Below are 27,037 nucleotides of genomic sequence, written 5' to 3' on the forward strand. Positions count from 1 at the left end.
GAGAGAGGCGCGGGGGGGGCCGGCGAGCCCGGGGCCAGGCGCGGCGCGGCGTCCGGAGGCGCCCCTTCCCCGCCAGCCGGGGGCCGCGTGCCCTTCGCGGGGGCGGGCGAGGCTTACCTGCAGGAACGCGATCTCCCGGAACGTCCTCTGGAAAGCAAGACAGAGCGGGCTCGCGCGGGCACACGGGCGGACCGAGGCTCGCGGCGGCCCGCCGCCCCCGTCCCCGCCGGCACGGCCCGGCCCGGCCCGCCCCGGCCCGGCCGCGCGGGCCCCACCTGGGCGTCGGTCCGGTTGCGGAAGGCGTCGAAGATCTTCTTGACGGCCACACTGGCGCCCGTCCGGCGGTCCGTCGCCTTCCACACGATCCCGTAGGCCTGCGGGGGGAGCGAGGTCAGCGCGGCGGGGCGAGGGCGACCCCGGCCGCCCGCCCGCCCGCCCGCTGCGCGCACGCAGGCACGCACCCCCTTGCCCAGCCGCCGCTTGATCTCGTAGCGCCGCGCCACCGGCTCCTCCACCTCGGCCGGCGCCGCACTCATCCTCCGGGCCGCCGCTGGACGCCGTCGCCCCAGCAACCGTCCGCCCCGCGCGCGGCCCGCCCCCAGCGGGAGGGCCGCCCTCCGCCCCCCCCCCGGCGGCAGCCCGGCCCCTCCCCTTCCCTGGGGCCGGCCTCGCCCCTCTGCCCGGGCTGCCCTGGCCGCGGCCGGAGGAGGGGGGCCGGCGCCCGGTGTCTCCTGCAGGCCCGGCCCAAAGCGCGGGTGCCGCCCCGCGCCGCCCCCGGGAAACAGCGCAAGAAACGGAAAGGCGCGGACGCGCCTTAAGGGCACCCCGGGAGGCCCCGCAGGTAAAGCCGCCGGGCCGGATCCCGGCGAGCCCCGCAGCGCGCGTGAGACGCTGCTGCCGGCCTCCTCGCTCGGGGCACCGGGGAAAGGCCTGGCTCGTCCTAGGGCGGGCGGCGGACCGATTGCCGAGGGGAGGAAAGCGGCCCGCGGCAGGTGGCGTCCGGGGGGCGGGGCGGGGGGCTCCGCGCTGCAGCTCGGGCGCCGTCCCTGGTGCAGCGGACTGCGCGTGAAGCTCGGAGGCGCCGCGGCGGGGTCGCCGGGGGGCAGGGGCGGCTCAGCGGCCCATCCTTCCAGAGGCAGACGGCGCGCCCTGTTCGGAGAGGGTGCGTGGGTGGGGGTGGATGGAGTCCGGGGAGGCTGAATATTTATTTCCATGTGTCACTCCGAGGCGGTTCTCTCCGCTCGCTTGCCCCAGCGCTAACCTACACAAGCCTCCGCGAAGGGAAGGACGATGGGGCACGTTCCCAGTTGCCCCAGGTTAGGACAGAGAGGCCTCCTGGTTTGCCCCACTGAGAAAACAGTATGATCGGTGGTGGATACCTCTGAAGCGTATTAAAGAGATAATTGTGCTGGAACTTGGAATCAGTCACACACACACATTACTGATATACATATGAGATATCCACCGTTGATCATACTGTTTTCTCTGTGTGTGTGTGTGTGTGTGCGCGCACGCATATTGCTGAAACTCACTGTTGTCTTCTGTGGTCAGTGTGCCCATTGGGGGCATGTATCCTAAATTGGCTTAAAGTTAACCAGCCCAACACTCGTTACAAACTGAGGTAGCTTACCATGTCTGACTTGGGAAATGGAGCTTGGGTGCTTCTGGCATGGAGCCCCAAGCCCACTTCCAGTTCTGGGGTCCTCCTGGCCCTCGGCCACCAGGTATACTGTGCCATGTGTCGGGACACTCGTGGCCAGGAACATACATGAGTAACAGGCTAGAGTTTGTCCAGTGGTACCCATGCACAGCCTTCACTGGGTTGTGTTGAGGAGGTAGTCTCACCTTTAAGGCTTAACCAACACAAACCAGTTAACAAAATTGTATCAACTGGAGCCTCATCCAAAGGCAGCAATGGATTTTTGTTTTGAGGCAGGAAAGAGACACCTGCAATTTAAGCTTAAAATAAACTTAATGAGGCATACGATGGCTGGTGTGGGTCTTCCAGGCTGTGATACACACAGATTCTGACACCAAAACAAGCAGCCACTCCCCCCAGTCCCCCCCCCCCAGATCTCTATAAATACCTACAAAAGGGTCACATCACCCCGGGGACAGAGAGAACTGCTCCTGTCTGTGCTCCTGCACTCTGAAGATGCGGGTCAGAGGTGCTGGCGAAACGTTCGGAAACAAAACTTCCAGAACACGGCCACACAGCCCGGAAGACCCACACCAGCCAAACTTAATGAACTTTAAAGTCCCCACACCACCCAAAAGTCCAGAAAATCACAACCATTTCACTGCGTTATCTGGCTTCACCCACTGTACCCTTTGTTTTCTCAAAGAAACTTAAAACTGCAGTTAGAGTATGGTACATACACCGCTGAAACTTCTTCCCACCCAAAAGAAAACTTCACACCACTCATTTTACAGTTAAGAAACAATTACCAGAAATGTATGTACATTTGCATAGTTTATTCCAGTCACAGAATTTCTAACTGCTTTAAGCAGAACTATCAGTCTTCTGGGCAACTGATGAACCTGTTTGCTTTCCCCCCATTGCCTCAAACCTGATGGGCTATCTTCCCAAATACTCTTAGGACAATCCAGCAGCCCCTTTTCCATCAGCTGCCAAAAGGTTTAAGAACTGCCCAATTTAACACAGATTTCAAAGTAATGGATACATTTTTATCAGGGGCAGCCCATAATCAGGAGGAGCAAAGACTGGCACTTGAAGCAATGGCCTGAGCAAAAGAATTCTCCAGTCAACTATTTTCAAGTCTTGGGCCCTTGGCTGACACCCCTTGCTTCCTCTTAGTTCTTACAAAGTGGTAATTCAGTCTGAGTTATCTGAACAATCCCAATTAATAATTTGTGCTAGACTGCAGAGACTACCCAAGGAGCCCGGAAACAGGGCTCCCTACCATAGGTCCAGCCAGCATCTTGTCCATGAAAGTCAACTAAAGGCTTTTGGGAAGTCCAGCACAAGACAGGATCACAGAATGCATGAGTCAGACGAGACCTTAGGGAATCCTCTAAATCATTCCTGAGAGGTGGCCAACCAGCCCCATTTGGAAGCCTCCAGCAAGGGGGAGATCTAGACAAATGGTTCCATGCTGAACAGCTCTTCCAGGAAGATCGAGAGCTTGGCCTTCAGTGGCTGGCTCTGATAGCAGATGGTTTTGCTCATAGAGGTACTACAGTATCTAGCTGCATTGAGGCTCTCTATGGGTTGAGGTCCTCAAAAAAATTGTCTCGCCCCCTTTAACCTGGTATTAAAGTGGAGCAACAAAACTTAGTATACCATGTACCAGACCAGTTGGGAGAAGCAGTGTTCTTTGTGTGTGTGTGTGAGAGAGAAAGGCATAAACTAAACAAACTGGGTTTGCATTATATGCTAAGCCGCAAAGGAATGAACAAAAATGAAAATAAAGAACTCTATTAGGATTTTAATGACCTCACTAAATCACCCACTAATGTCCTTTGTGAGTCTTGCTAATACCCTGTGAGATGCCACTTATATCCATCAAATTCAGAACTGTTTACATGGACCAGCTACAAGAATTTTTCCATCCCTTTTCGGAGACTATCAAATATTCCTAGTTGTGCCGAGACTAGGCACATAAGGCCCAATTCTGGCCATTTTGCTGCTTCTGCAATAACCAGCAAGGAGTTGTCTCAGCCCATGAGTTGCCACTGACACCCACACCTGCAGTGCATTCTTCCACCCCACACTCCTTCCAGCCTAGCAAGGGCAAGCAAAGCAATAGACAAAGAACCAGAATTAAAGAAACGTTCTAACAGGCAGAGGAGAAAAGAGATGTTAAGCACCAAAGACCACCCCCAGGAGGTGCATTCTTTTTTCCTACCTATTGGTCCCTGATACTAGTCTATATCTGGCTGTGCTCATTTTAACCTAGCCTTTAACCTGAGGAGAAAGTACACAATGGTCTCTTTTCTGTACCAGAGTTGGCTGAGTATGAGTCTGTGCTGCTCCCCTTCCCTACCCCTACCCCTAACCCCCTCACCCTAAACTTGTCTAACCCTAACTTCTAACCCTAACCATGTTCTCACACCCCACATAGGAGGGAGGAGAGGAATGTGGAAGATTGCTCTGTAGGGTGTAAACAGGTATTCCCATCCTCTCTGAGATTGGATTGCAACTCATTCCAAGAGCTCGGTAATGCTACCTGTCTGCACAAGCCTCAAGAAGATGCTTTGTCTATCCTAGTGGATGCCCTCTGTCTCTCCAGTGTAACTCCTGTTGTACCAAGATTGGTTAGGATTGACCTGTAGTCTTCTATCTGCAAAGTAGCTTTATTGAATCGGGGCTGTAGTCCTTCCACCTTCCCTGAGAAGCATTGTCTAAGCTGTAGCCCTTCAGACTGCAGTTGGTGGCTCAGTCCAGGCTGGTCCTCGCTGAGAGTATAAGCTTCTGAGAGCATGTGATCAGAGCAGGAAAGGTCTGTGAAACCAGGAGCACAGGTAGTTTTTTCATCAATCCTTCCAGCTGAGAATCATGAAGTGTTAAAAAATTTGCTGGATGCCCACTTATATGCCAAATTGTTAAAATGTGTCAGTGTGCAAGAAGAAAAAACAGGATCCTGGACGTCAGCAGCTGGCTATATAAATGTCCTCTCTGCTCTGCACTGGTGAGACCGCATCACATGTGCATATGATTCTGAGCATATGCCAAGAAGAATATTGACAAGTTAGAAGAGGTTCAGAGGAGGGTGACAAAATACAGGGACCTGAGGACAGGCTAAAGGAATTTGGATATTCAAATTATCCAAAGAAAAGGTATCCAAAGAAAAGAAGAGGGAAAACATGTTATGTGTTCAAGTACATAAAAAGATATCATGGTAAAGATGGTTGGAAAGATGTGGTCCCTTCCAACACGACAATTCTATGACTGTCAGCAATAATGGGAGATTTCAATTACCCTGACATCAGTGGGGAATTTCCCAAGAGTCAAAGGTCTAACAAATTTTTGCCCTGTCTTGCTGAGAGCTTCATTCATCAGAAGAACAAGAGGGCCTGCTACTCCAGATCTAATCCTTACCAACAGGGAAGAACTGCTTGAAGAGATGAAGGTAACTGATACCTTAGGGAAAGTTATCATGTTATCTTTGAATTTGTGGTATCTGGAAGGGGAACTGAAAAGAGGTTTTTGGAATGAATTTTAATAAATTCCAAGGGAAGGTAGGTGAGATCCAATCACTTGAAATCCTGAAGGATGAGGAAAATTCTACAAAATGGGATTCTGTAAGGTACCATCAAAAACAATCCAACCAAGGAAAAATGGGAGAAATCTAAAGAGGCCAGCATGGATACATAAGGAGCCCTCCTGAATGCTAAAGGGACACATACAGGAAAGGGAAGGAGGAACAATAAATATAATGTCAAAAAGTAAAGCCAAGCAGATTGTAGGCCCACTGTAAGAAGGAAGTGATGACATGATTAGGGCTGATGGTACAAAGGCAGAACTTCAACTCTTACTTTGCATCTGTCTTCTCCCAGAATAGAAATGGTGCTACGGCTATGAGGAAACTGCAGCTCAGGACAGATAAGGACAAGGTAAGAGAGAAATTAGCTAACTTAAATGAATTCAAGTCTCCAAGGCCACATGGATTACATTCCTGGGTATTGAGGATCATTGCAGAACCCTCTTGGTAATCTCTGAGAACTTCTGGAGGACTGGTAAGGTTGCAGAAGACTGGAGGAGACCAAATCCCCATCTTCAAAAAGGGAAGGAGAAGGACCTGAGAAACTACAGACTTGTCAATTTGACATCTATACTGGGCACTGTATTCAAACAAATTATCTTGCAACATATTTGTGAGCACTAGGATAGAAATACAACAGTTAACAAGAGCCAGCATGGGATTGTCACAAATAAATTGTCCCAGACTATATCCTTGGATAGAATTACTAGCTTAGTAGATCAGGGAAATATTGCAGACATCATGGACCAGGACCTCAGCAAATTCTTAGACACAGTATTTCTAGACACTCTTCACTTGAAGCTTCCTTCCAAGCTCAAGGGAAGCCATGAGCAAGCACTTTTTGGGTGCAATTGCTCAGCCAACTGGGAGTCCATCTAACAGTAGTATCATCTAGCCCTAATCCTATTTCTAACCCAGTGGAGTAGGGGTGGGGGCACAGAGCTCAACATTTTTATCAAGGGCTTGGAGGAGAGAGTTGTGGGGGTAGTTATCAAGTTTGCAGATAGCACAAAGCTGGGAGTAGTAGTTGATGAGAGAAGATTCAAAAAGATCTAGACCAGTTTGGGCAGCAAGCTGAAATGAATAGTTTGGAATTGTACAGGGAGAAATGTTAAGTTCTGCATCTCAGTGGGAAAAATATAAGGCACTAATCTAGGATGGGGCAAACATGGCTTGGTAGTAGTATGTGTGAACTCATCAACTACAAACTAAAACATGAGCCACTTGTGCGATGCAGCTGCTAAACAGGCAAAGACTATCTTGGGTGCATTAATGGGAACATAAGAGTCCAAATCCCAGAATTAAATGTCCCATTCTACTCTGCCCTGGTCAAACCCCATTTGGAGTCCTATATCCAGTTCTGGGTACCATAGTTCAAAAGAGATGGTAACACATTGGTGCAAGTTCAGAGGAAGGCTACCAATGCCCTATGAGAAATGGTGAGAGATCTGGACATGTTTAACCTGTAGAAGAGGTGTGAGGTATGATAGCAGTCTTCAAATATCTGAAGGGTCGTCCCATGAAACAGCAAGTGGGCTTATTCTCTATTGTCCCAGAGGGCAGGACCAGAACCAGTGTGTTAAAAGAACAAGGAAAAAAGATCAGGCTAAACATCAGGAGGAAGTCAGCCAGTGGAACAGGCTAGCACATGATGTGCATTCTCCTTTACTGGAGATCTTCCAGCAGATGGTCATCTAGCAAAGATATTCTAATGCGTTCTACACTGAGCAATGCATTGGACTGGATGACTTCTATGTTCCCTTCCAGCTCTATGATTTTATGAAATAGAGGGCTTATCCATAATGGAGAAGGAGTTAGGGTTAGGTTATGCTCCACATAGCAAAGCTGTAGTACAATGCTTTTCCCCAGCATCTCATTTGCTAGCTGGTAGGAAACATTGCTTGTGAAGTAGCATCCTATCAACGCATGGCCCTCCTGTGGCCTCAGATGGTACAGCCTAGAACCACCTTCCTCCTAGCCATGGAAGCAGGCCTGAACCAAGTAGCAGTGGGGCAAATCAAGGAATAGGAAGGGACTGACTTCTTCTAGGCAGCTGCCTTGTTCCTGCCTTCCCTGTGCTGGGTGTAGATACCCTAACTCTGCCTAGTTAACTTCATTCCTGTTGTTGCCTCAGAGAAGCACCCAGCAATTGGTGCTGCCCAGGCCCCACAAATCTAGTTCTCCATATAAAACTGATTTCACCTTCCCACATGGATTCCCTTAGTCCTGCCTCTTTACCTCCACCCACAGATGAACTATCCCCACAAAGAAAATAGATGACTGAAATGGTGGGCCCTCAAGGCAGCTGTGGCCCTGCTGCAGGGGCAAAAGATGTAAGGCAGTGGCCAAAGATGGCTGCCCTGAGCTGGGCCCTAAGAACAGGTGTCTTAAACAGAGCTTAACCAAGAAGCAGCTGTGTTGCCAACTGGCCCCTCTTAGTTCATATTGGTGTGCTTTTCTCCTGTAGCTGGAGGGAGTTCCTTTGATAGCTGTGTGTGGGACTAATCTCTAGCCCTTCTGAAGAAAGTTAACATTCTGTTTGACGCAGGCCTCTTAGTGCACCCAATAGTCCTTTAATCCCGCTTCAGGTAGCCCTCCTTCCCCTCTCCCCCAGCCACCACCCCAGCTGTTCTGCAGCTAGAATGGGCAGGGAAATGGAATGTCCGGAGAGGAGGGCCTGCCACAAACATTTGTCCCAGGCAGAGCAGTTCCAGGCAGCCACTTTAAAGTCATTTTTTGGTTTTGAATGTCCCCAGGAGTTTCGGCATGAACTTCCCCATCTTCTTGTCTTTGGCATCTGTCTCACATTCCTCTTCACCTTGTTCCTCCTTCTTGCAGAAGACCTCAAAGCGGCTATAGACTCGCTTCTCCTTCCGCATGCTCTCCATCCTTTTCAGAAGAGAATCCCTGTCCTCAGAAGGCTCCCTCTGGAGGCTCCGCTTATGGCTCCCAAAGCTTTCTGATCTACTGATCCCTGTGTTCCTCTCTTCACCTTTATGGTCTAAATTTGTGGTGGACCTGGACAACTCAGGATTGCTGGCCGCTGGAAGCTGCCTGGCCAGCTCTGCTCGGTTCTTCTGGCTGTTAGCAGAAATCTGTTCCAGAATGACCTTTGTGTCATCTCGGAGGTTGCTGCTATAGAGGACGTTGGCTGTGGATGAGGGCAATCGAGGCTGAGGTGTTGGGTTCCCCTTGAGGACAGGCGCTGATGCAGTCAGTCTGGGGGATTTTTCTTCCTCTATAATCTCCTGGGAATCATTCTTGGACATTCGCTTGAGGGCAGCTGTGTTCAACTTATCTGGCTTCCAGCTCTCCAGGACTGTTTCTTCTTCTGTTTTTTTCTCACCTTTGGGATTCAGCAACTGCTTTAGCTTGAGGGATCCCTTCCTAAAAAACTCTCTTGGACTTGGTTCCTGCTTGCAGCTTTCTTCATCTGGCTTACTAAGAGAGCTATCAGAGCTAACGTTCTTGGAGGAAGTGCTGCTGGTTTGTATTTGTGCTGGTTTGTCTTCAGTTTCAGATCCATCTCCTCCTTTGAAAGACAAGTTTTCCCTCCTGTCTGGTATAGCAAGTTTCTGAGTTTCTCCAACAAATATTAGGCTCTCCTTCTCTGGAAGACTGGATTTGTCCGTTGGATAAAATCGAGAAGATAGCTTGTCCATTTTATTGCTCACTTGGGCCACAGGGTCCTTGCTAAGCATATCAGTGGCTGAGGTAGACCCTCCAAATTGTTCCTCTGACTCTGGGTGCAATTTATAAGGACTGAAAGAGTCTTTGGAATCCAGCACCCTGCTCTCCAGAATCTTGTACTGGACCGATTTGGTGCATTTTTTTTCTGCATTCTGAGATTCTTCCTGGAGAAAAGCAGACATAGCTTTGGTCTGACTGAGAGTGCTACTTTCCAAGTCTTTGCCCACAGACTTGTACTTTTCAAGCAACTCAGCTACTTTGGAGACAGTGGTCGTTTTTATAGTTTCAGCGTCCTTTATCATTTCACTGGAGGTCTGCTCTTTTTGCACCATTTGGACTTTTTCAGTGGGTGAGTTTTGCTGGTCTAATTTGGCAGCACTAAAAATAAGAGAAGATCTAAGTCGTGAACTCCTTTGGATCAGGGGGTTTATCCTGCTCCTGAAGGGATCCTGTTTCACCACAGAGGTTTCTTCTAGCAATCTCTCAGTTCCAGAAATGTCTTTGGTGTTTGGAAGTGGAAGTGGAGGTTTGAAACTGGGGAGAAGGTCGCTGGGGTACCTAGTAAGGGGCTCTGGAGGACTAAGTACCTCATTATACATCTCTGACTCCACTGGGATTGGAAGGCCTTCCTCTCCTGGTTCAGACTGATACCCACTAAGGTAGGAGGAAATTCTCCAGTTGCGTAACCCTGCCCTGTTCTCCTGAACTTTCTTGTCTTGATCTACATCTTGGCCTTGGTCATGCAGAAACAGCCGCTGTTCCATGCTCTGCTTCTGCGTGGGAGATGTCTGGCACATAAATTTCTGCCCCATGTTTTGCCTTCTTAGAGATTGAAGACCTAGAAGACCATTTCCTCCTGGATTCACATGATCAGAGCCATGTCGCACTTCTTTAGAAGAATTGGAAGGCACATAATCCAACCGCAGTGGATACCCATCCTGGGGGAAATTGGATTCCAGTTCTGGACACCGAAAGCCATCTGCATAATCTTCTGGTTCATTGAATCCTAGTCTGCCTCCTCGAATTCTTTCAAAAAGCCCCTGGGGCCTGTTAGCCCCATGGGGATGTTCAAACTGATACTGATAAAACTGGTCTTTCTGAAAATGACTGGACTGAATTTTAAATTCGTCCAAATTGTTCATGAACAACTGCTTAGAAAACTGCTTTGAGGACTGAAAGTTCTCAAAGGTCCCTTCTGCAAAGCTGTGCCTTTTAAATGAGTCCATCTCCAGCTGCTTGGAACGGAGATAGCCCCGAACAGGATCCATTTGGCAGTTCTCCATTTCCATTTTCTTGGAGTACATTCGCATTGCTGAACCTTCTAAGGTATGACGCAGCATGTCATCTCTTCTAAAAGAAGACAGGAAATATCTGTCTGGATCAATCCGGTCCACGAATGGTGAGAAAAGGTTGTCCTCTCGGGGGAAAAGTAGCTGTGGTTTCTTTGGAAAGAAGGGCATGTTATTGCCAAAGGGTGCCACGGTGAAGGGCCCCATAGGGGTCTCTGTCCTCACTAAAATATTGGATGGAGGAACCAGTGGGTCTGACTGTGCAAAAAGAATACGGAATTCCTCATCAAAGCTGGCCACAAGCTCTCCCTGGAAGATATGAGCGATGCTCCGATGGATCTTTTCAAATGACCACATAAAGCTACAAAGAAGAAAGCAGGAGGAAAAATTAATTTTTGATATGAGTTGCAGCCCACCACGCACATTCCCTGCCAAGCTCTTAATACATCCAGGTATGTATCTCTTGGTTTTTCGTATGCCGTAGGATCTCTAGGGTAGCTTGCTAGTTGGACAGCTGGCCTCTTTATTGATCTAGTGAGAACCTCCTAAGAAGGTCTATGATTGAGACATTCTTTCTCTCTTAAAGCATCTCATTTGGGAAACTAGGGTGCATGCATTCTCTCTTCTAGGTTCTTGTTATGATGCCCATGATTAGCTTGGTTTGGAGAAAGCTTGTGTAGGATATCCATCCACTCCCTCTCTGCTCACCTATAGCTGCCACTCAGCACCACCATGCAGTCCACCAGCAAGAACTTCTCCTTCACATGACCCTTGAAGGACATCCCCGTGCGGCAGTAGTAGGTGGGGCCAGAAACTGTCCGCACTCGTAGGAACTGCAAAGGAACAAAGAGATTGATCAGCAAACTCAGAAGCCAGATGATCTTCTCACTTCATCTGATCATTTGCTATCAAGCTCCCAAGCTGCATGGTGTCTGAGGCAATCCAGCATCAGTCCCCCTCACTTCCTCCCTTGGCCCTTTAAGCATTCAGACACGTTCTGATGGCTTCCATCCTGCTCAAGAGGGTTGAGCTGCTTTGAGGTTTTTCATCTTGGATCAGAGCAGGATCATCTGGGGGGTGGAGGTGGGAGGAGGGTTAAAAAAGACTCCTGCCTCCTCACAGGATCCTATCACGTCAGGTCCCGTTAGCTGGAAACCAACAGTAGCTAGTAGAAGTTTGTGATGTTGTTTCACTTCATGCGAAACAGTTCCTAACTCTTCCTTATATTTGATAAGCTTCTTCCCCTTATGAGAAAATATTTCTGTAATTGGCACACAGACCGCCAATTAAGAAACACTTTTCTAGTATGCGCTGCTTTCTAATTCAGTATTGCGATATCCATTGGAATGGGACAATATGTTGTACTGTGTTCTCAAAACACACTTTCCTATGGTTATCAAAACATGGTTTACTCAAGCCCATGTTCTGGGTTCACATGACACACTGAACCAAAAATTCATCACAGAGCTGTGTTTGTGCAGTCAGTGTGCTAGATTAACATTTAGTTGGCTGGCCTATGGCTTGCGTGTTGTACAAAATCAGCCACCGAGAGTTGATGCTACTCAACCACATCAGCGAGCCATTTTGCAAAATGAGGAAATTGATGAGGCTCCCTCCACCCAGTCAACAGCTCCTCCCTCGGCTTTGCAGGACTTGGGCAGGAAAAGGCTCAGATCTGCCCCCAATGGGGCTCTCCCCCTTGAACATGCTGACTGAGGGGTGCCCCCTCAGCTGGCATCTGTTCTGCCCTCTCCGAGTCCCTCCCAACCCATCTCTGCGCTCACTTCCACAAAGTTGAGGTTCACTCTGCATTTGGCAGCCGTGTCCAGGAAGAGCTGGGCGTGCATCTCGTCTAGGAGGATATACACAGGGACTCTGCGTGCGGCCACGTCCAGCACTTCACTCAAGAGGTCCACATCAGTGAAAATATCCATTACTATGGCAACCACCTAAGGGAGTAGGAAGAAGCCCGGATTAGCACCACAGAGAGGCTAGCTATCTAGAGTCCCGGCCTTCCGTTCTGCGGAGCTCAGCCATCCACACTTGACCTGCTCTCGTCGAGCTAGCTGACGTTTGGCAAGAGAGGAGCAACAGCCCCGTCGCCTTCGGCTACAGCCCCTGCAGCATGAGCCTCGGCTGGCTCGCTTGCCGACCCAGGGCACCCGAGACTGGTCCTCCCGTTGAGGAGTCACAGGGAACACCCGTTTCGCTAGTTCAGAGGTGCAGAGCTGAGGCAAGCTGCGCGCTGCATGGTGACGTTCCTTTATGGGGGCTTTGCTGGGGGATAACGCGGTTCTTCTGAGAAAAGTCATCCGAGAGCAATGAGCAATGTAGTAAGAACAGCTGATGGGTATATTGTCCAGATCTGGGTATGGAAGTTAGGCCAAACCTTAGTAAAAGCCACCAGGAGAAAATTTAAAGAAAGTATTTAATACGTTTAGCTTCGCTAACTCTTACAAAAGGATGTGATACTTTTGTAGCTTTGAAAGTTAGGGCCGTTGTGCTCTATGTAGCTTTTTGAAACATGATGTCATCGTATTATATATTACTGTTTGATTTTTATTCTCACAACTAAAGGGTTCTGAACCCCTAGTTAAGAATTGGAAGTCAATTTATGGGGACCGATAATGCCGGTCTTGTAAACATTCTTTGAACTCTCCTACTTAGAGAAGTCTAAATGAGACAAAGCTGTTAAGGGCACAAGAAATCAAAACGATTACTCAGTGATTTGGTTTTGCCATTGATGAGTCCAGAATCACTTTTTTATGTGTGACGTGTGGTCGGCAACAACCAACCCTCTCCTGGGCGGGCAGGGGAGGGGGCTGCTTATCAAATTCTTAGGAGCTGCTTCTGGGTGGGGTCGCCTCTCAGAGTGGCCGGGCAGGCAGTGTCACTCGCTGGATTTTCAAACTGGATTTTCCTCCCAGCTGCAGCCTCCATTCTCTTCTGTTTTATTTGTAGCTGAAACTTTCTCTCTTCTGAGTTTCCCTGTATTTTTAGTTTTCTTCGCATTCTTGAAATTATAAGGAATCTTTTAAACATTTAGGAACCCTACCCCTAACCTGAAAACCGTCAAAGGACGTAGAACATTCCACTGGAATGGGAAATATGGTTTCTGTGTTTTATGCTTCAATATTTAGAATGCATAAAATAGCTACATTAGAGATGACACCAGACAAGATTAGGATTTTATTTGCCTTTTCTTATGCTTAGATTATTCGCTATAATTAGCAGGAATGCTTTTATTTATTAAATTACAAATACTTCATTTATATGCTTCGTTTATCTTCTTTAAAATATAGGGATTATTTCATACTATGTCTTTACTGTTTTTGTGATATGCATTTTTTAAAATTTCTATATGCTTCTTAAAAATTTTTTCATGTGATTCTGCTTTAACAGCCACCACCACCACCAGCCATGTTCATTCAATCCCAACAACATTCTGGAAAGTGGCCATCTGTGCCGGAAGTAAAATTTTGCAGACAATGCAAATTTCATACATACAGTATTCAATAAACCAGTTTCTGGGATTCACATGAGATGGTGACAGTGACTGACTCAGAGGTGGCTTTCAGAAGGAATTACACAAATCTGATCATATAGTCATTAAATTCAATCCTTTTTAAGAACTAGTTGATTAGTAATCAATAAAGAAATTTACTTTCTGGCAAAAGGATTGCAAAAAGACCAATTTTTAGGAAATGTAGAGCAATTATTTTCCAAGAAAGAAAAATGAGTGGGATGAAAAGATGAACAATAAAATCATACTTTTAAGGGTCATCTAGTCCACCCCGGGTTGAGTACAGGATCTGCAAAAGCATTTTGGACAGATGACCATCCAACCACTGTTAGAAGACCTCCAGTGAAGGGGAACGCATTACTAAATGAGTCATCTGATTTCACAGCCCTTACTGTCAGGAAATTCCTCCTAATGTGGAACCTTAGGAGTTGGTTAGAGTCAGGCTGCATCCCAACTGAATGAATAATAATCAAATAAATAAAATAACATGAATTAACTTTCCTGCAGCTTCAACCCATGGTTTGGGTATAGCCTCTGCAGCAACAGGGGACAAATACTTTCCTTCTACAAACTATTTAGATATCTGAAGGTTGCTATTATTATCTTCTCTGAGTCATCTCTTCTGCAGCTAAGCATATCCTATGCCTTTAACTACAGGTAGTTCTCAACTTACGACAGCAATTGGGACCGGAATTTCTGTTGCTAAGCGATGCGGTCATAAAGCATGACCGCATCACTTAGCGACAGCAATCCCTACAGTCCTGGTTGCTATCATTAACTGAATCTCATGTTTGTTAGATGAGGCAACTTTCTGCCGGTTTCCCACAATCAAAGTCAGTGGGGAATCTAGCAGGAAGTTGCAAGTCCCAGGCCCGCAGGTAGGTAAGTGGCTACTGCCAGGTGGAGGAAGGAGCGAGGGGGTGGGTGGGGGTGTGGGGGAGGGTCCAGGGTGCGTGAGAGGCACAGTGCAGTTTGGAGAGGGTGCATGAGAGGTGCCATGCAGGTCAGGGAGGGTGTGTGAGAAGCACCATGCTGGTCAGGGTGCACAAGGGTGCAGCACGGGTTGGGGGTGCACAAGAGGTGCTGTGCGGGTTGGCGAGGGTGCACAAGAGGCACTACACAGGTCGGGGAGGGTGCACAATGGTATATGAGAGGCACCACGGGGGTCATGCAGAGTGCATGGGAAGTGCCACGCAGGTCAAGGAGGGTGCATGAGGGTGTGCAAGTGGCCAGTGCGGTGTAAGGACAGAAGGACTAGGGAAAGGTGCATGGGTGGGGGAGACTTACCCCAGTGACTTGTGATCTTCCCTGCTGGCTTTCCCTTTGACTTTCTGGGAAAGCCGGCATGGAAGGTTGCAGATGGTGATCATGTAATCACAGGGCACTCGGCAACCAGTTGTAAGTGCAAACGGGTTGCCAAGCACCCAGATCGCAATCACATGATCATGGGGGGACTGCAGGAGTGCTTGGACAGCCACAACTTCGAGGACTGGTCATAAGTCTCCTTTCTCAGCACCATCATAACTTCAAATGGTCACTGAACAAATGGTCATAAGCTGAGGACTACCTGTATTCCTGAAAGTCCCCTCACCATCAGGGTAACCCTTCTTTGCTATTGTTGACAACCTTTTTAGACTGCATTGGCCAAAACTGGATGCCACACACCAAGCAGAGTGGGATAATTACTGCTTGCAATCTGGACTCCTATTAACCCATCCCAAATTAGCATAGGCCTTCTTAGCAGCTGCATCAGGCTCCCGATTCCTGTTCAGTTTGTGATCTACCAAGATACTTCTATACTTTCCACATGTAGTACTGTCACTCCAGCATCCTCCTCATCCAGGTCATTAAGCAAAATATTGAATAAAAGGGCCCAGAATAGAGTCCTCTGGCACTCCACAGGAGACTTCCCTCCAAGGGGACATGGAGCCATTTATGGATACTCTCTGGAGACTATCAGCCAATTATGATGCACCATCTAGTCCATATTACTCATTTCATAACCAGGGTATAATATGGGTCTTTGTCAGACACCTTGCTCAGGTCAAGAATCACTGGGAGTCAGGATGGATGGATGGATGGATGGATGGATGGATGGCAGGGAAGGAAGGAAGGAAGGAAGGAAGGAAGGAAGGAAGGAAGGAAGGAAGGAAGGAAGGAAGGAAGGAAGGAAGGAAGGAAGGAAGACAATGTCACGGCATTCCTACAATCTAGGAGATAAAGTTGATTTGTGACAAACCCATGGTGGCTCTTATAAATTGTGCATGGTGTAACAATAAATGGTAGTTTTCTTTTAAAAACAAAACTTTCTCAAACAGTTCCAACTGTAAAAGAAAGACCACTGGAAGCCAGCAAAGCTTCTCCAGAAGCTCAACAATGGACTGAAAATCAAAACAAACAGCTGTATGATACAACTGACCTAATCTCACCCAGACACAGCAATCTGGTGCCAGGCAGTCTAGGGAACTGAGAGGACACACGGAGATCAGCAACCCAATCACCTCTGTCACCTCCCGAGTTTTGGGGAGCAGGAGGGTAATGTCCGGGAAACAAATTGCCACCAAATTGGCCAAATTGTGGACAGCGCCACCAGAGTCAGGGTAGAGAACCACCCAGCACCCCCTTTCTGCCCCCAGCCACAGAGACAGCGTGGACCAGCCTCATTTTGAAATGGCTCTTGTGTCTGTGTCCCAAAGCCAGAAAGGAAGCTTAACAGCAAAGTAAGCCTTCTTTCTGGGTCCAGAAATCATGAAAAGCCCTGGGTCCGATAGACTGCCCAGAAGCTAACCGAGGTTGCTTGGGGGGTGGGGGTGTCATTTGGACATAGTCCAAATCCAGAAATGAAAACGAAGAGGGGTCGCATAACAGTGCCTCACATAAAAATGGCCTCTGGGGCCATACAGTGGATGCCCCCACAGTTCAACTTAATCATAGCTTATTCAACTCAGTTTTCTAGGTTTCAACTCTGTTCTGCACAGCCCACCAGACAAGCGTGACTAGTTTGTGGCTCGGTATGTCGTCACGCAAACAGGGAAGTGCAGGAAACAGTAAGGGAGGCAGAGAGCAGCGTGGCAGGTCTCGTTTAGGATCTCTAGAGAAGTAAATGGAAGAGGAAGGAATAGATCAGCGCTCCCTGAAGATGGTGCAGTGTGAAGGGGCCAAACTTCTTGTCTCCTGCAGAGAGACGAGGGAGCAGAGGACATTTAGCTTTGAGAAGAGATGAATGAGGACGATCATCGCGCTCTTCTTGGCCTAGGTTCCTATCTCCCAGACGTGGAGATGACAAATTCTGGTGGAACGTTAGGAAAACACTCCAAAAGATCAGAGCAGTTTAACTGTGAAGCTGGCGTTGGGCCCTCCCTCACAGGGTGTCTTCGAGCTGAGGTTGGGCAGGAATTTGTGGTGGTGCTTTCATTTAGGTTCCTCTGCTAAGCCCACTCGATGAGCTAAATGCCCCCTTCTAACTCTACAATCCATCCAGGAATTTAAGTGGGCAATCGTACACCCGCTAACCAAAATAGAGAGCCATGTCCCTACAGTGATCAGTGTTACACCGGTTTTGAAAGAGGGATCTGGTAACTTGTAAGTTCCTAGTAGAAAGAGGGATTTAACCCTGGAGCCAGTTGCTTGGGGGGTGACCGTGCCCCTTTGCCAGGTTCCTGCACTGAGCCGCAGGCTGGACGCATAACTGAAATAAACGCTCGCTTCCAGCTCTATGCTGCTATGGCTCTGCAAAAGCAAGAGACAACAGGTCAGATACAAAACACACCCAAAATTCTGGGGGGAGGGAGAGATCAAGAACTACAACAGCCCAAAGGCTATTGAAACAAAAAGGTCATTATCTGGAGTGGAAAGCCAGCTGTGACCACAATGAAAACTCCTGGCCAAGGTGAAGGAGTTTAGGGGCCAAAGTCCAAGTGTCAGTGCTTGTCTGGGCAGCCTCCAAAGTCTCCAGCAGCATGTCAGAAGCAGCTAAATCTTGCCCACCTCCTCCTCTGACCACCACCACCACCCTGTCTCCCCTGCCTTCCACAATCCCAGTCCACATCTTGCTCTCCCACCTGCTGTGCAGCACGAATCATTCGACGTGCCTCCTCCTTGATGCTGGGGTTGTCTGGGGGTGGCGGCTGCACCAGTGTGGTCACTTCAGTTCCCCGGAACCCAAAGACCATTGGCCAGCCTAGATCCAGCTCTGGAACAGCCAGATCAGAGTTCACTGGCCAGTAAGTGCCTGAGGAACCATCCATGTCGACATCCTGTGGGCCAGAGTCTGTGCTGCCCCCACCCTCCTGAGAGGCATACTGTGGCTTCTGCAGGTGCTGGGTGATGTGCTCAATTTCTGAGGGGCAGAGGAAGTCTGGGGCCCCCTCCTCAGCCAGAAACCGATGGTAGCTCTCCTTGCCCTCCTCAGCCAGCAAGTCCAGCGCCAGGCGGTAGTACTCCTTGTAGTGGGGCGGAAGGTAGTTGGGATCCAGAGGGTTGTCCCCTTGAGAGGAGCTCTGTGACCGGCGAGCCATGACAACGGAAGCCACTATGGGGGGAAACAAGAGCCTGGTGGTTACAAGGGTTGGGCAAAGCAGCATCACTTTGTTTCATGGAGCAGCTTCTACTCTGGAACTCCCTCTCTGAAGGGGCCTCCCCACCTGAAAGAGCCAGGGGCTCAGCCTTGACGCTGCCATGGAAAACCTGAAAGTGGCTCTCTCTGGTTCCATGGAATGCCTTCTGTGGGAGCACATGTGAACACCCCCGTGTGCGTCCACAGATGCCCATCCAAGTGGCTGAACTGATGCAATGCAGCAGCTTCAGTGCGGTGCCTCCCAGCAGGAGCCCCTTCCCTTCATGACCCACATCGGAGGGTACTTTGCCAGTTGCGGCAAAGCAGCTTTTTGAGGCTTTGTACAGATCTGCCCCTTACACATGAACAGGACCCATGAGAACCTGTCCTTTCTCTCCAGTCCCCGCTTAGTACCTCCATCCTTGAGGAGCCAACCAACCAACCAACCAGCCTTCGGAGGTGCCAGGGTTCCTCTCCATGCCAAAGAGGTCACATGATTCGGACACAAACTCTCGCTCTCCTCTAATGGAAGCAGAAACCATTTGGTAGCACCTGGTTTGCGCCCAAGGGTATACCATGCCAACCTCTTGAGCCAGGTATTTTGCCTCCCCTGTGGCTCAAATGCTGAGCTGTGTTTTGCACAGAGAAAATCCATTTGCAGCGGAGCACTGCCAGGAGGCAGGGCAGAGAAAGAACACCCTCCCGACAGAAGTCTTGAGGACAGGCATATCGCTGTGCCAGGTGAGTCTCTCAGATAAAAGTGACCACTGACCAAAAGGGCATGGTGCAGTTTTTGGACCATGGAGACCTCTTAAATTAGTATCTTACAGAGCCAAAGGAGATTCAATTCTACCAAGCCCCTGAACTGGGAGGCAGAAGAGGAACCCTGGGACAGAAGCGAAGGTTGCTACGCCCAATGTCTCCGGAGTTAAAAGAAAACAGCAGCTGTCAAGCAGGAAAACGGGGAGCAGGCAACAGTGGCTGGATGCAGACGCGGGTTCGGGAGGCCTGGACCCCGAAGAGCCCTTCTGGCCTTCACCCATCCCTCAACTTCTCGGGACATGGCCTGACAAGGGAGACCCTTTGAGGTGAACGGGGAGCCACAGCACCCAAGACTCTGTCCTGAACAATAACATTTTTGTGGGTGTTCGACATCTCCAGTGTGCTCCCCCCTCCCAACTAGGTCTTCTCAATGCTATTCCTGGGTAGTGAATTCAAGAGTCCCTCAGGATTAATGGTGGAAGAGGAAGAGAGACCGAGACCAAGAGGCAGATGCCACACTCAGGCAGCTTGGCTAAGTTTAACCATGATTAGGGTTTATTTTGCACCATGATTTGGTGCAATTCCAACCTGTTAATTAGCATATGATTCAATGCCCTGTGTAAACTATGGAAAGGGGTTAAATCAGTGACCAGGGCAAGCGTGTTGTGTGAATGTCAGGAAGAGTAACAGCAGAAGGAAAAACCAAGCAGCTGCTTGGTGCCAACTCCAAGAAGGTATGTTCATGCATGCTGCATGCACCCATTGGGAAAACAACAGCCTCTGTACATAAGCAAGCTGGCCCTGCAGGTTCTGGGAGGTGGGACAGTCTTGCTGTGCTTGGCTTGCTAGCCTCCCACATTATAACAGCTGTTGCACTCCAGGTGTGGCGTGGGGTAGGTGCCAAAGGCCGCAGGGGAGTTACACACAGGAATATCTCTGTGGCGGAGAGGAAGCGGGTGTGCCGCTTCATGTGCCTACACGGGTGAGGCTGTGCGTAGAGGATGGCCACGTGGGGGAGGCATAGGTGGGGCTCCTGAAACTTTGGACCGTTCCACTCCTGCTAGAGTTCCACTTTGCACAGGCACCGCCAGCTGCACCAGACAACAGTTCTATGTGCTTGGCCAGCCATTGTTTGTTTAGACAGAAAACTGCAGTCAAACATAACTGCACCCACCACTAAAGCTGACACATGAAAAAATCCCCAAATATTAAATGAAACCCATCTGGATTCTAACTGGAGCATCTGCTGCCAGGCCAGTCAAGTCGCGCTGGCGAAGATAGCGTAAATACACGGCTCCCCTGCAAGAAACTATCCCAGAGGACGGCCCCAACCCCATAACTCTGGTCTGCCCTCACTGTCCTCCCGCAAGCCCTGGCCTTGAAAGAACTCTCCCCTCTGATGACAGCCAGGCTCAAGAGGGGCTGGAGTCACTGGCAGAAGCACGGCAGGCCAGCCACGTTCCCAGCACCAGAAACTGCTGGCTGTCTCCAGCCTCGGAGCAGGACAAAGGCGGCCCGTCAACCAGTCCTCCAAGCAGCTCCTCTTTTTCCTTCTGCTTCAGCCACGATCAGGCGTGCTGAAATGGGGCTCCAGACCCGGGGCGAGCCCTAGACAGCACAAAACGTTTAGGACATGGGCTAGGTTTGTGTACTAAGAATCGTGATCCATGAGCGCCTGTGCGGAGTCGTGCCGCCTGCCACATAGCTCAGGCAGCCAGGTTCAGGGCAACTGCGCCACAGACAAGGGCTGCCAAAGCCCTTCCAGAGACTCGTTCTCAAAGGCAGGACCTGGTAGTTGCAGCAGATTCGGGCAGCTTTCTAAAAATAAGGACTCTCCTGTGGGACACGGCTATTTGTGAAAACACAGAGGGATTTTCCACCGGCCAGCCTTCACCCAGCTGCTTCAGCTGGGAGGCTACGTGGGTGCTGAGTGCCTGGATGTCCATTAGATTTAGGAATAGGAGCAGGGCCCAGGAGGCCCCCCGACTCAGTGTCCTGTTCCAGCAACGGCCAACAGGTGCCACCAGCAGGAAGCCCCAAGCCAAGGAGGATTTTTCAGAATCTCATCCCACCATGATATCCTTGGTCTTCCCCTTCCTTTTGACCCAATCGCTCTTCCTTCACATAGCTGTTTTGTAATTCAATCCGCATTCATTCTGTCTACATAACCAAACCACCACAGCATAATTGTTTCAAACTGATGACTCACTTCGGTTCATATTCATTCAGTACCCATTCATTCGTGACCTTGTCCTGCTTGACTACACCCTCTTCTTAAGTATCCCACTCCCGCCACATTCAACTTTTATTTATTTATTTATTTTATTTATTTATTAAATTTCTCCCCCACCCATCTCCCCCCAATGGGAGACTCTGGACGGCTCACAACTCATTGAAAACAATAAATAAATATACAATTAAAAGCCTATATACAAAAGATGAAGGAAAAGGTCCAGGAGGCCGATGGTTCAGGGCAGCAACGCCAGGCCTCTAGGGGGCCAGCCAACCCCACATCTGATGACCTCCCTTCCCTCCCCGTCCCAGGCCAGATGGCAGAGCCAGGTCTTCAAGTCCCTCCGAAAGGCCGGGAGTGAGGGGGCCCGTGTCACCTCCGGGGGCAGAATGTTCCAAAGGGCGGGGGCTACCGCAGAGAAGGCCTGCCTTCTGGACTCCGCTAGTCGGCGCTCTTTTGCCGAGGGGGTCCGGAGCATGCCCTCTCTGTGTGATCGGGTGGGACGGGTTGAAGTCATAGGGGAGAGGCGGTCCCTCAGGTAACCTGGTCCCATGCCATGTAGGGCTTTAGAGGTGATAACCAGCACCTTGAATGGGACCCGGAAGCAAACCGGTACCCAATGCAGCTTGCGGAGCAACGGTGTTACATGGGTCCTTCTTTGGGCCCCAAAAATAACTCACACGGCTGCATTCTGGGCCAGCTGAAGCTTCCGGATACTCTTCAAGGGTCGCCCCACATAGAGCGCATTGCAGTAGTCTATCTGGGAGATAGCAAGGGCATGAATGACTGAAGGGCATCCCGATCCAGGAAAGGGCATAACTGATGCACAACCCAAAGTTGTGCAAAGGCCCTCCTTGCCACAGCTGCCACCTGCTCCTCAAGCAGGAGCCGTGAGTCTAGGAGGACCCCCAGATTTCGCACTGGGTCTGTCTGGGGCAGTGCTACCCCATCCAGCACCAACAATGACAAAGTCCCGGATACAGAGGAACCATTAACCCACAGCCACTCCGTCTTACCAGGGTTCAGCCGAAGCCTGTTGTTCCCCATCCAGGATGTTCCCCATCCATCCAAAGGGCAGTCACGGCATCACTCACCTCACCTGGGATGGAGATGTATAATTGCGTATCATCAGCGTACTGATGATACCTCATCCCATGGTGGCGGATGATCACGCCCAGCAGTTGCATGTAGATGTTGAAAAGGAGCGGGGAGAGAACCGAACCCTGCGGCACCCCACAAAGGAGAGGCCGAGGATGGGGCCTCTCGCTCCCTATCGCCACCAATTGGGATCGGCCCCGGAGAAAGGAGGCGAACCAGCACAAAACTGTGCCGCCCACCCCCATATCCCTGAGCCGTCCCAATAGGATACCATGGTTGACGGTATCAAAAGCTGCTGAGAGATCAAGGAGAGCAAGGGTTGCACTTCCACCATCCCGCTCCCGCCAGAGGTCATCCATAAGTGCGACCAATGCCATTTCTGTTCCATATCCGGGCCTGAAACCTGACTGGAAGGGGTCCAGATAATCCGTTTCCTCCAGGACCCTTTGGAGCTGTGAAGCCACCACTTTCTCAACCACCTTCCCCAGAAAGGGGAGGTGGGAAACTGGATGAAAATTGTCCAGTATGGTAGGATCCAGGGAGGGTTTCTTGAGCGGGGTGCACCAACGCCTCCTTAAAGGCAGCCGGAAACACTCCCTCCTGCAAGGATGTATTAACCATCGCCTGGATCCTTTCACCAGCCAGGAGGGGCATGGGTCAAGATGGCAAGTGGTGGCTTTCACAGTCCCTAGGACCCCGTCCACTTCCTCAGGAGCAACAGGATCAAACTGTTCCCAGATAACTGGGTAAGAACAGTCCCCTGGTATCTCCCCAGACCCTGCCCAATACTCGGAGTCTAACTTGGAACAAATCCGAGTGACTTTGTCCTGCAGATGCTCCGAAAATTCCTCCACACAACCCTGCAAATGAACCCCCACATCCCCCTTGCCAAGGAGGGACCTAGTGATCCTGAACAGGGCCACCAGGCACCATTCTACGGATGCGATAAGGGCGGAGAAGTATTGGCGCTTCGCCGCTCTTATCGCCACAATGTAGGCCTTGATAGCGGCTCCAACCTGTGTTCGGTCGGATTCGGTCTTTGTCTTCCTCCAGCGGCGCTCTAGACATCTCTTGACCCTCTTCAGCACCCTCAACTCCTCCGTAAATCACGGGGAGTGTCGGGACCGATGTGGCAAGAGAGGTCACGTAGGCGCGATCCTGTCCAAGGCCCCGGCCGCCTCCCTGTTCCAGGTAGCAGCCAAGGCCTCCACTGGACCGTGCAGTAGGTCCACAGGAATACCCCCCAGCTCCCTCTGAAACCCCAACGGGTCCATCAGGTGCCGGGGGCAGACCAATCACATGGGTCCTGCCTCCCTGCGGAGGGGGGTGGCATAGCAGACACTCAGGGTCATCAGGACGTGATCTGACCATGACAATGGGGAAAGCTGTAAATCTCCCCTCAGATCACTTAGCCATTGCTCCAACAAGAAGACCAAATCCAGCACGTGGCCACTGTCTCAGGTTGGGTCCCACACAATTTGAGACAGGTCCATGGTTGCCATGGTAGCCATCAACTCCCGAGCCACATCCGAGGACCATCCCAGGGACGGCAGGTTGAAGTCCCCCAGAACCATAAGCCAGGGGAACTCCATCCTCAGCCCCAGATGGCCTCCAGCAGCTCAGGCAGGGAGACTGCCACGCAGCAGGGAGGCTGGTACAATAGCAGCACTCCCAACTGTTCGTGGAACCCAACCAACGAACAGTGTCTCACAGCCAGAAACCTGTGGAGCAATGCCCCTGAAGGCCACCAGAGATTCCCGGATGACAACAGCCACCCCTCCTCCCCTGCCCTGGCATCTCAGCTGGTGCCACACCATGAACCCCGCTGGGCACATTTCCGAGAGGGGCACCCACCCCTCAGGCCCCAGCCAGGTCTCAGTAATGCATGCCAGGTCTGCCCCCTCTTCAGTGATCAAGTCACATCTGAGGGGGGCTGTGATGGAATGGACTTATGAAGGCCAGGCTCAGGGAGATAAGCATGTTCTTAGCCCCCAGCAGGAGCGTGGGAAGTTCAAGAAGATGAGTCTGGCACCTCCCTAAAGAATTCACGGTGGTGTGGCTGGCTGGCTTGGAAACTAGGGTTCAGTCTGGGGAGATTTTCTGTCTGGAGGTTGTAGCTAATAAACGCAACAGAACTGTATTTGCATTGTCTCTTGCAGTTCTTTGGGCTGAACCTGACAGGGGCCTTATTGTTAACCAACCCGGCATTAAGCAGCAGCAGGTGAAGGCCAGGGCCCCTACGAACCTGCTGCCCAGGGCCTGGGAATGAGCCAGGAGGGCCGGAACACACCACCGGTAACACACACCAGGGGCGTCTTCCCCGAAGATAGCCCTCCCTCCAGCTCCCGCCATATTGTCCCCTACCCTTACTGCTACGTTTCTCCTTACATACACGGTTCTCATTTTCATAGAACAAAGTGGGCAAAAGCACACTCTTATATATATGACAAGCATGTGGCTCCACTTGACACTGCATTAAAAGTCAATCTAACATTCACTGCAAATTATTTGGGATCTCAACAAGAATCCCATTCTGTATCAGCATCATCTGCATACAAAAGTACACAATCAACCAACACAACCACCAAGGGGAACTCACTGCTGAACCATTCACTAAGCACACCATTTATTCTCACACATGCTTTCTATCTGTCATCTCACCACATTCAGCAACCAACCTTCAACTTTCAACAATTCAAGCCTGTTCCCTTTATAATCCCCCTTAACTCCTGCTCTGCTGATGAATAGTGCCAATGGGGTATACCTGGGAGGGGTAAGCAAAGAAAGCCAGGAGTGTATGCCAAGAGTGCATAATCCCAGCAGGGTCACCCAAATTTAGAAGGTCACCCCAACTGCCCAGCTAAAACAAACAGGCACCTATATCAGGCAGCAGAGGTATAGGAAGAGGCTGGAGGCAGATGATCTCTTCAGTGACAACAGTAAAGGCATCGTTTCATATGGAATAGGAGAAGGCCATGGTAAACCACACCTGCATTTTTACCAAGAAAACCACATGGATTAGAAATATAAAATGACTGATGATATCCTGATGGATGATTGGCCCTTACAGTCAGATGGCACTTAACATGCTACTGAGGATCTTTCAGAGTACTAATGGCGTTTATGACATAGTTAGATTAGTGTCTAGTTGCTGATGTTTCCATGCAGGAAAAGAAAATCCGAAGCTGCAAAGACAGAATTAGAGTGGGAACATGGAACGTAAGAAGCATGAACACGAGAAAGCTCAACACAATGAAAGACAAAATGAGTACACATGGACATCTTAGGCATCAACAAATGGAAACGGACTAAAATTGGACACTCTCAGGCAGAAGATAAGGTTGTTTACTACTCAAGGCATGAAAAACAAAGAAGGAATTATGTTGCTTTCATGGTCAGGAAGGGTATAGCAAAAACAGTACTTGGGTACAATGCAACCAATAATCAAATAATATCAATTACTCTTTGCAGACCACCTTTTAATATGACAACTATCCAAGTTTATGCTCCAATCTCTGACTGGAGAAGAAGAGGAGGGTAACAGGTTTTATGGTCAAGTTCAATCTGAACTCAACAGAACATGCAAGCAAGATGTATTGGTTGTGATTGGAGATTGGAATGACAAAGTTGGAAATATTAAGGATCCTTCATATAAAACAGAATTTCAGTGTGAAAAATAATTTTGAAGAACTCTTGAATGAAATACTTTTCAGTTTACTCAAAAGTTGGTAAAGAGGAATGATGAATCGTTTTCAGTTTTCTTTCACATAACTTAGTAAAAAAAAAAAAAAACTTGAACTTACAATAAAAACAAACCAAGCTCCCACCTTTCTTATTTTTATAAAGAACTCAAGGTGGCGAACATGCCTGATGCTCCTTCCTCCTCCTCCTGTTTTCCCCCCAACAGCCACCACCCTGTGAGGCGAGCTGGGCTGAGAGAGAGGAACTGGCCCAAAGCCACCCAGCAGCTTTCATGCCTGAGGCGGGACTAGAACTCGCCGTCTCCTGCTTTCTAGCCTGGGGCCTTCACCATGCTAAATTATCAGACAATCTTTAAATACAAGGATTGGGAGGGACCTCGGACACTCTCTAGTCCAGCCTCCTGCCTGGGCAGAAACCCACTGTTAAAGGATGCCTGACAGATGGCCATCCATCCCCTGCCCCCCCCAATCTGCCTGCATTTATTAGGAAAAAGTCAAGAATTCTGCATTTGTCACTATCATATTCCATGCTGTTATTTTCTGTCCCATCTCTAGCCTGCTGAGGACATTCTGACTTTTGTTTCTGCCTTCTTCTAAAGTATTAGCTATCCAACCCAGTTTGTGTCAGATGCAGGTTTAATGAACTGTTCTTTATAGTTTGGTCTGTTGGTGAAGGCCCCAGGCTAGAAAGCGGGAGATGGTGAGTTCTAGTCCTGCCTCAGGCATGACAGCCGGCTGGGTGACTTCAGGTCAGTCCCTCTCTCTCAGCCCAACTCACCTCACAGGGTTGTTGTTGTGGGGAAAATAGGAGGAGGAGTATTAGGTATGCTTGCCACCTTGAATTATTTGTAAAAAAATAATAAAGCTGGGATTTAAAAAAAATTTTTTTTAATCTAAAATCTTCCCTTTCTTCATACAAGTCAGGAATCAGGAAAAGACTGAAGAGTCCAAGGCCCAGGAC

The 27,037-nt window shown here is 49.6% G+C and overlaps 2 protein-coding genes across 5 annotated transcripts in view; both read right to left on the bottom strand.

Annotated features, from left to right (window-relative positions):
- MAPK15 (mitogen-activated protein kinase 15) overlaps positions 1–1,468 on the bottom strand; it is a 36,136-nt gene extending 34,668 nt beyond the window's left edge. Inside the window, exons 1-3 of one of the 4 annotated variants that reach the window (XM_088148704.1) lie at positions 462–1,154; positions 276–374; positions 118–147 (exon numbers count right to left, since the gene is read on the bottom strand). In XM_088148704.1, coding sequence (XP_088004830.1) covers positions 118–147; positions 276–374; positions 462–536 — 204 coding nt within the window. In that variant the 5' untranslated portion in view covers positions 537–1,154. Of the gene's footprint in view, positions 1–117; positions 148–275; positions 375–461 lie in introns of all 4 variants that reach the window. The other 3 variants (XM_088148706.1, XM_088148707.1, XM_088148708.1) reach the window with 3 other exon arrangements.
- Positions 1,469–5,572: 4,104 nt separating this feature from the next.
- The window catches only part of SACK1H (scaffolding CK1 anchoring protein H), a 29,915-nt gene continuing 8,450 nt past the window's right edge, over positions 5,573–27,037 (bottom strand). The window contains exons 2-5 of the mRNA XM_088148703.1: positions 17,789–18,258; positions 11,989–12,153; positions 10,913–11,037; positions 5,573–10,565 (exon numbers count right to left, since the gene is read on the bottom strand). Of these exons, the coding sequence (XP_088004829.1) occupies positions 7,955–10,565; positions 10,913–11,037; positions 11,989–12,153; positions 17,789–18,244 (3,357 nt within the window). The 5' untranslated portion in view covers positions 18,245–18,258 and the 3' untranslated portion in view covers positions 5,573–7,954. The remainder of the gene's footprint in view (positions 10,566–10,912; positions 11,038–11,988; positions 12,154–17,788; positions 18,259–27,037) is intronic.

The sequence above is a fragment of the Python bivittatus genome, unplaced genomic scaffold, assembly GCF_059951505.1.
Source record: "Python bivittatus isolate LINGU-HERP-01145 unplaced genomic scaffold, Pbiv_v1 ctg000590_np1212, whole genome shotgun sequence".
Taxonomy (NCBI): domain Eukaryota; kingdom Metazoa; phylum Chordata; class Lepidosauria; order Squamata; family Pythonidae; genus Python; species Python bivittatus.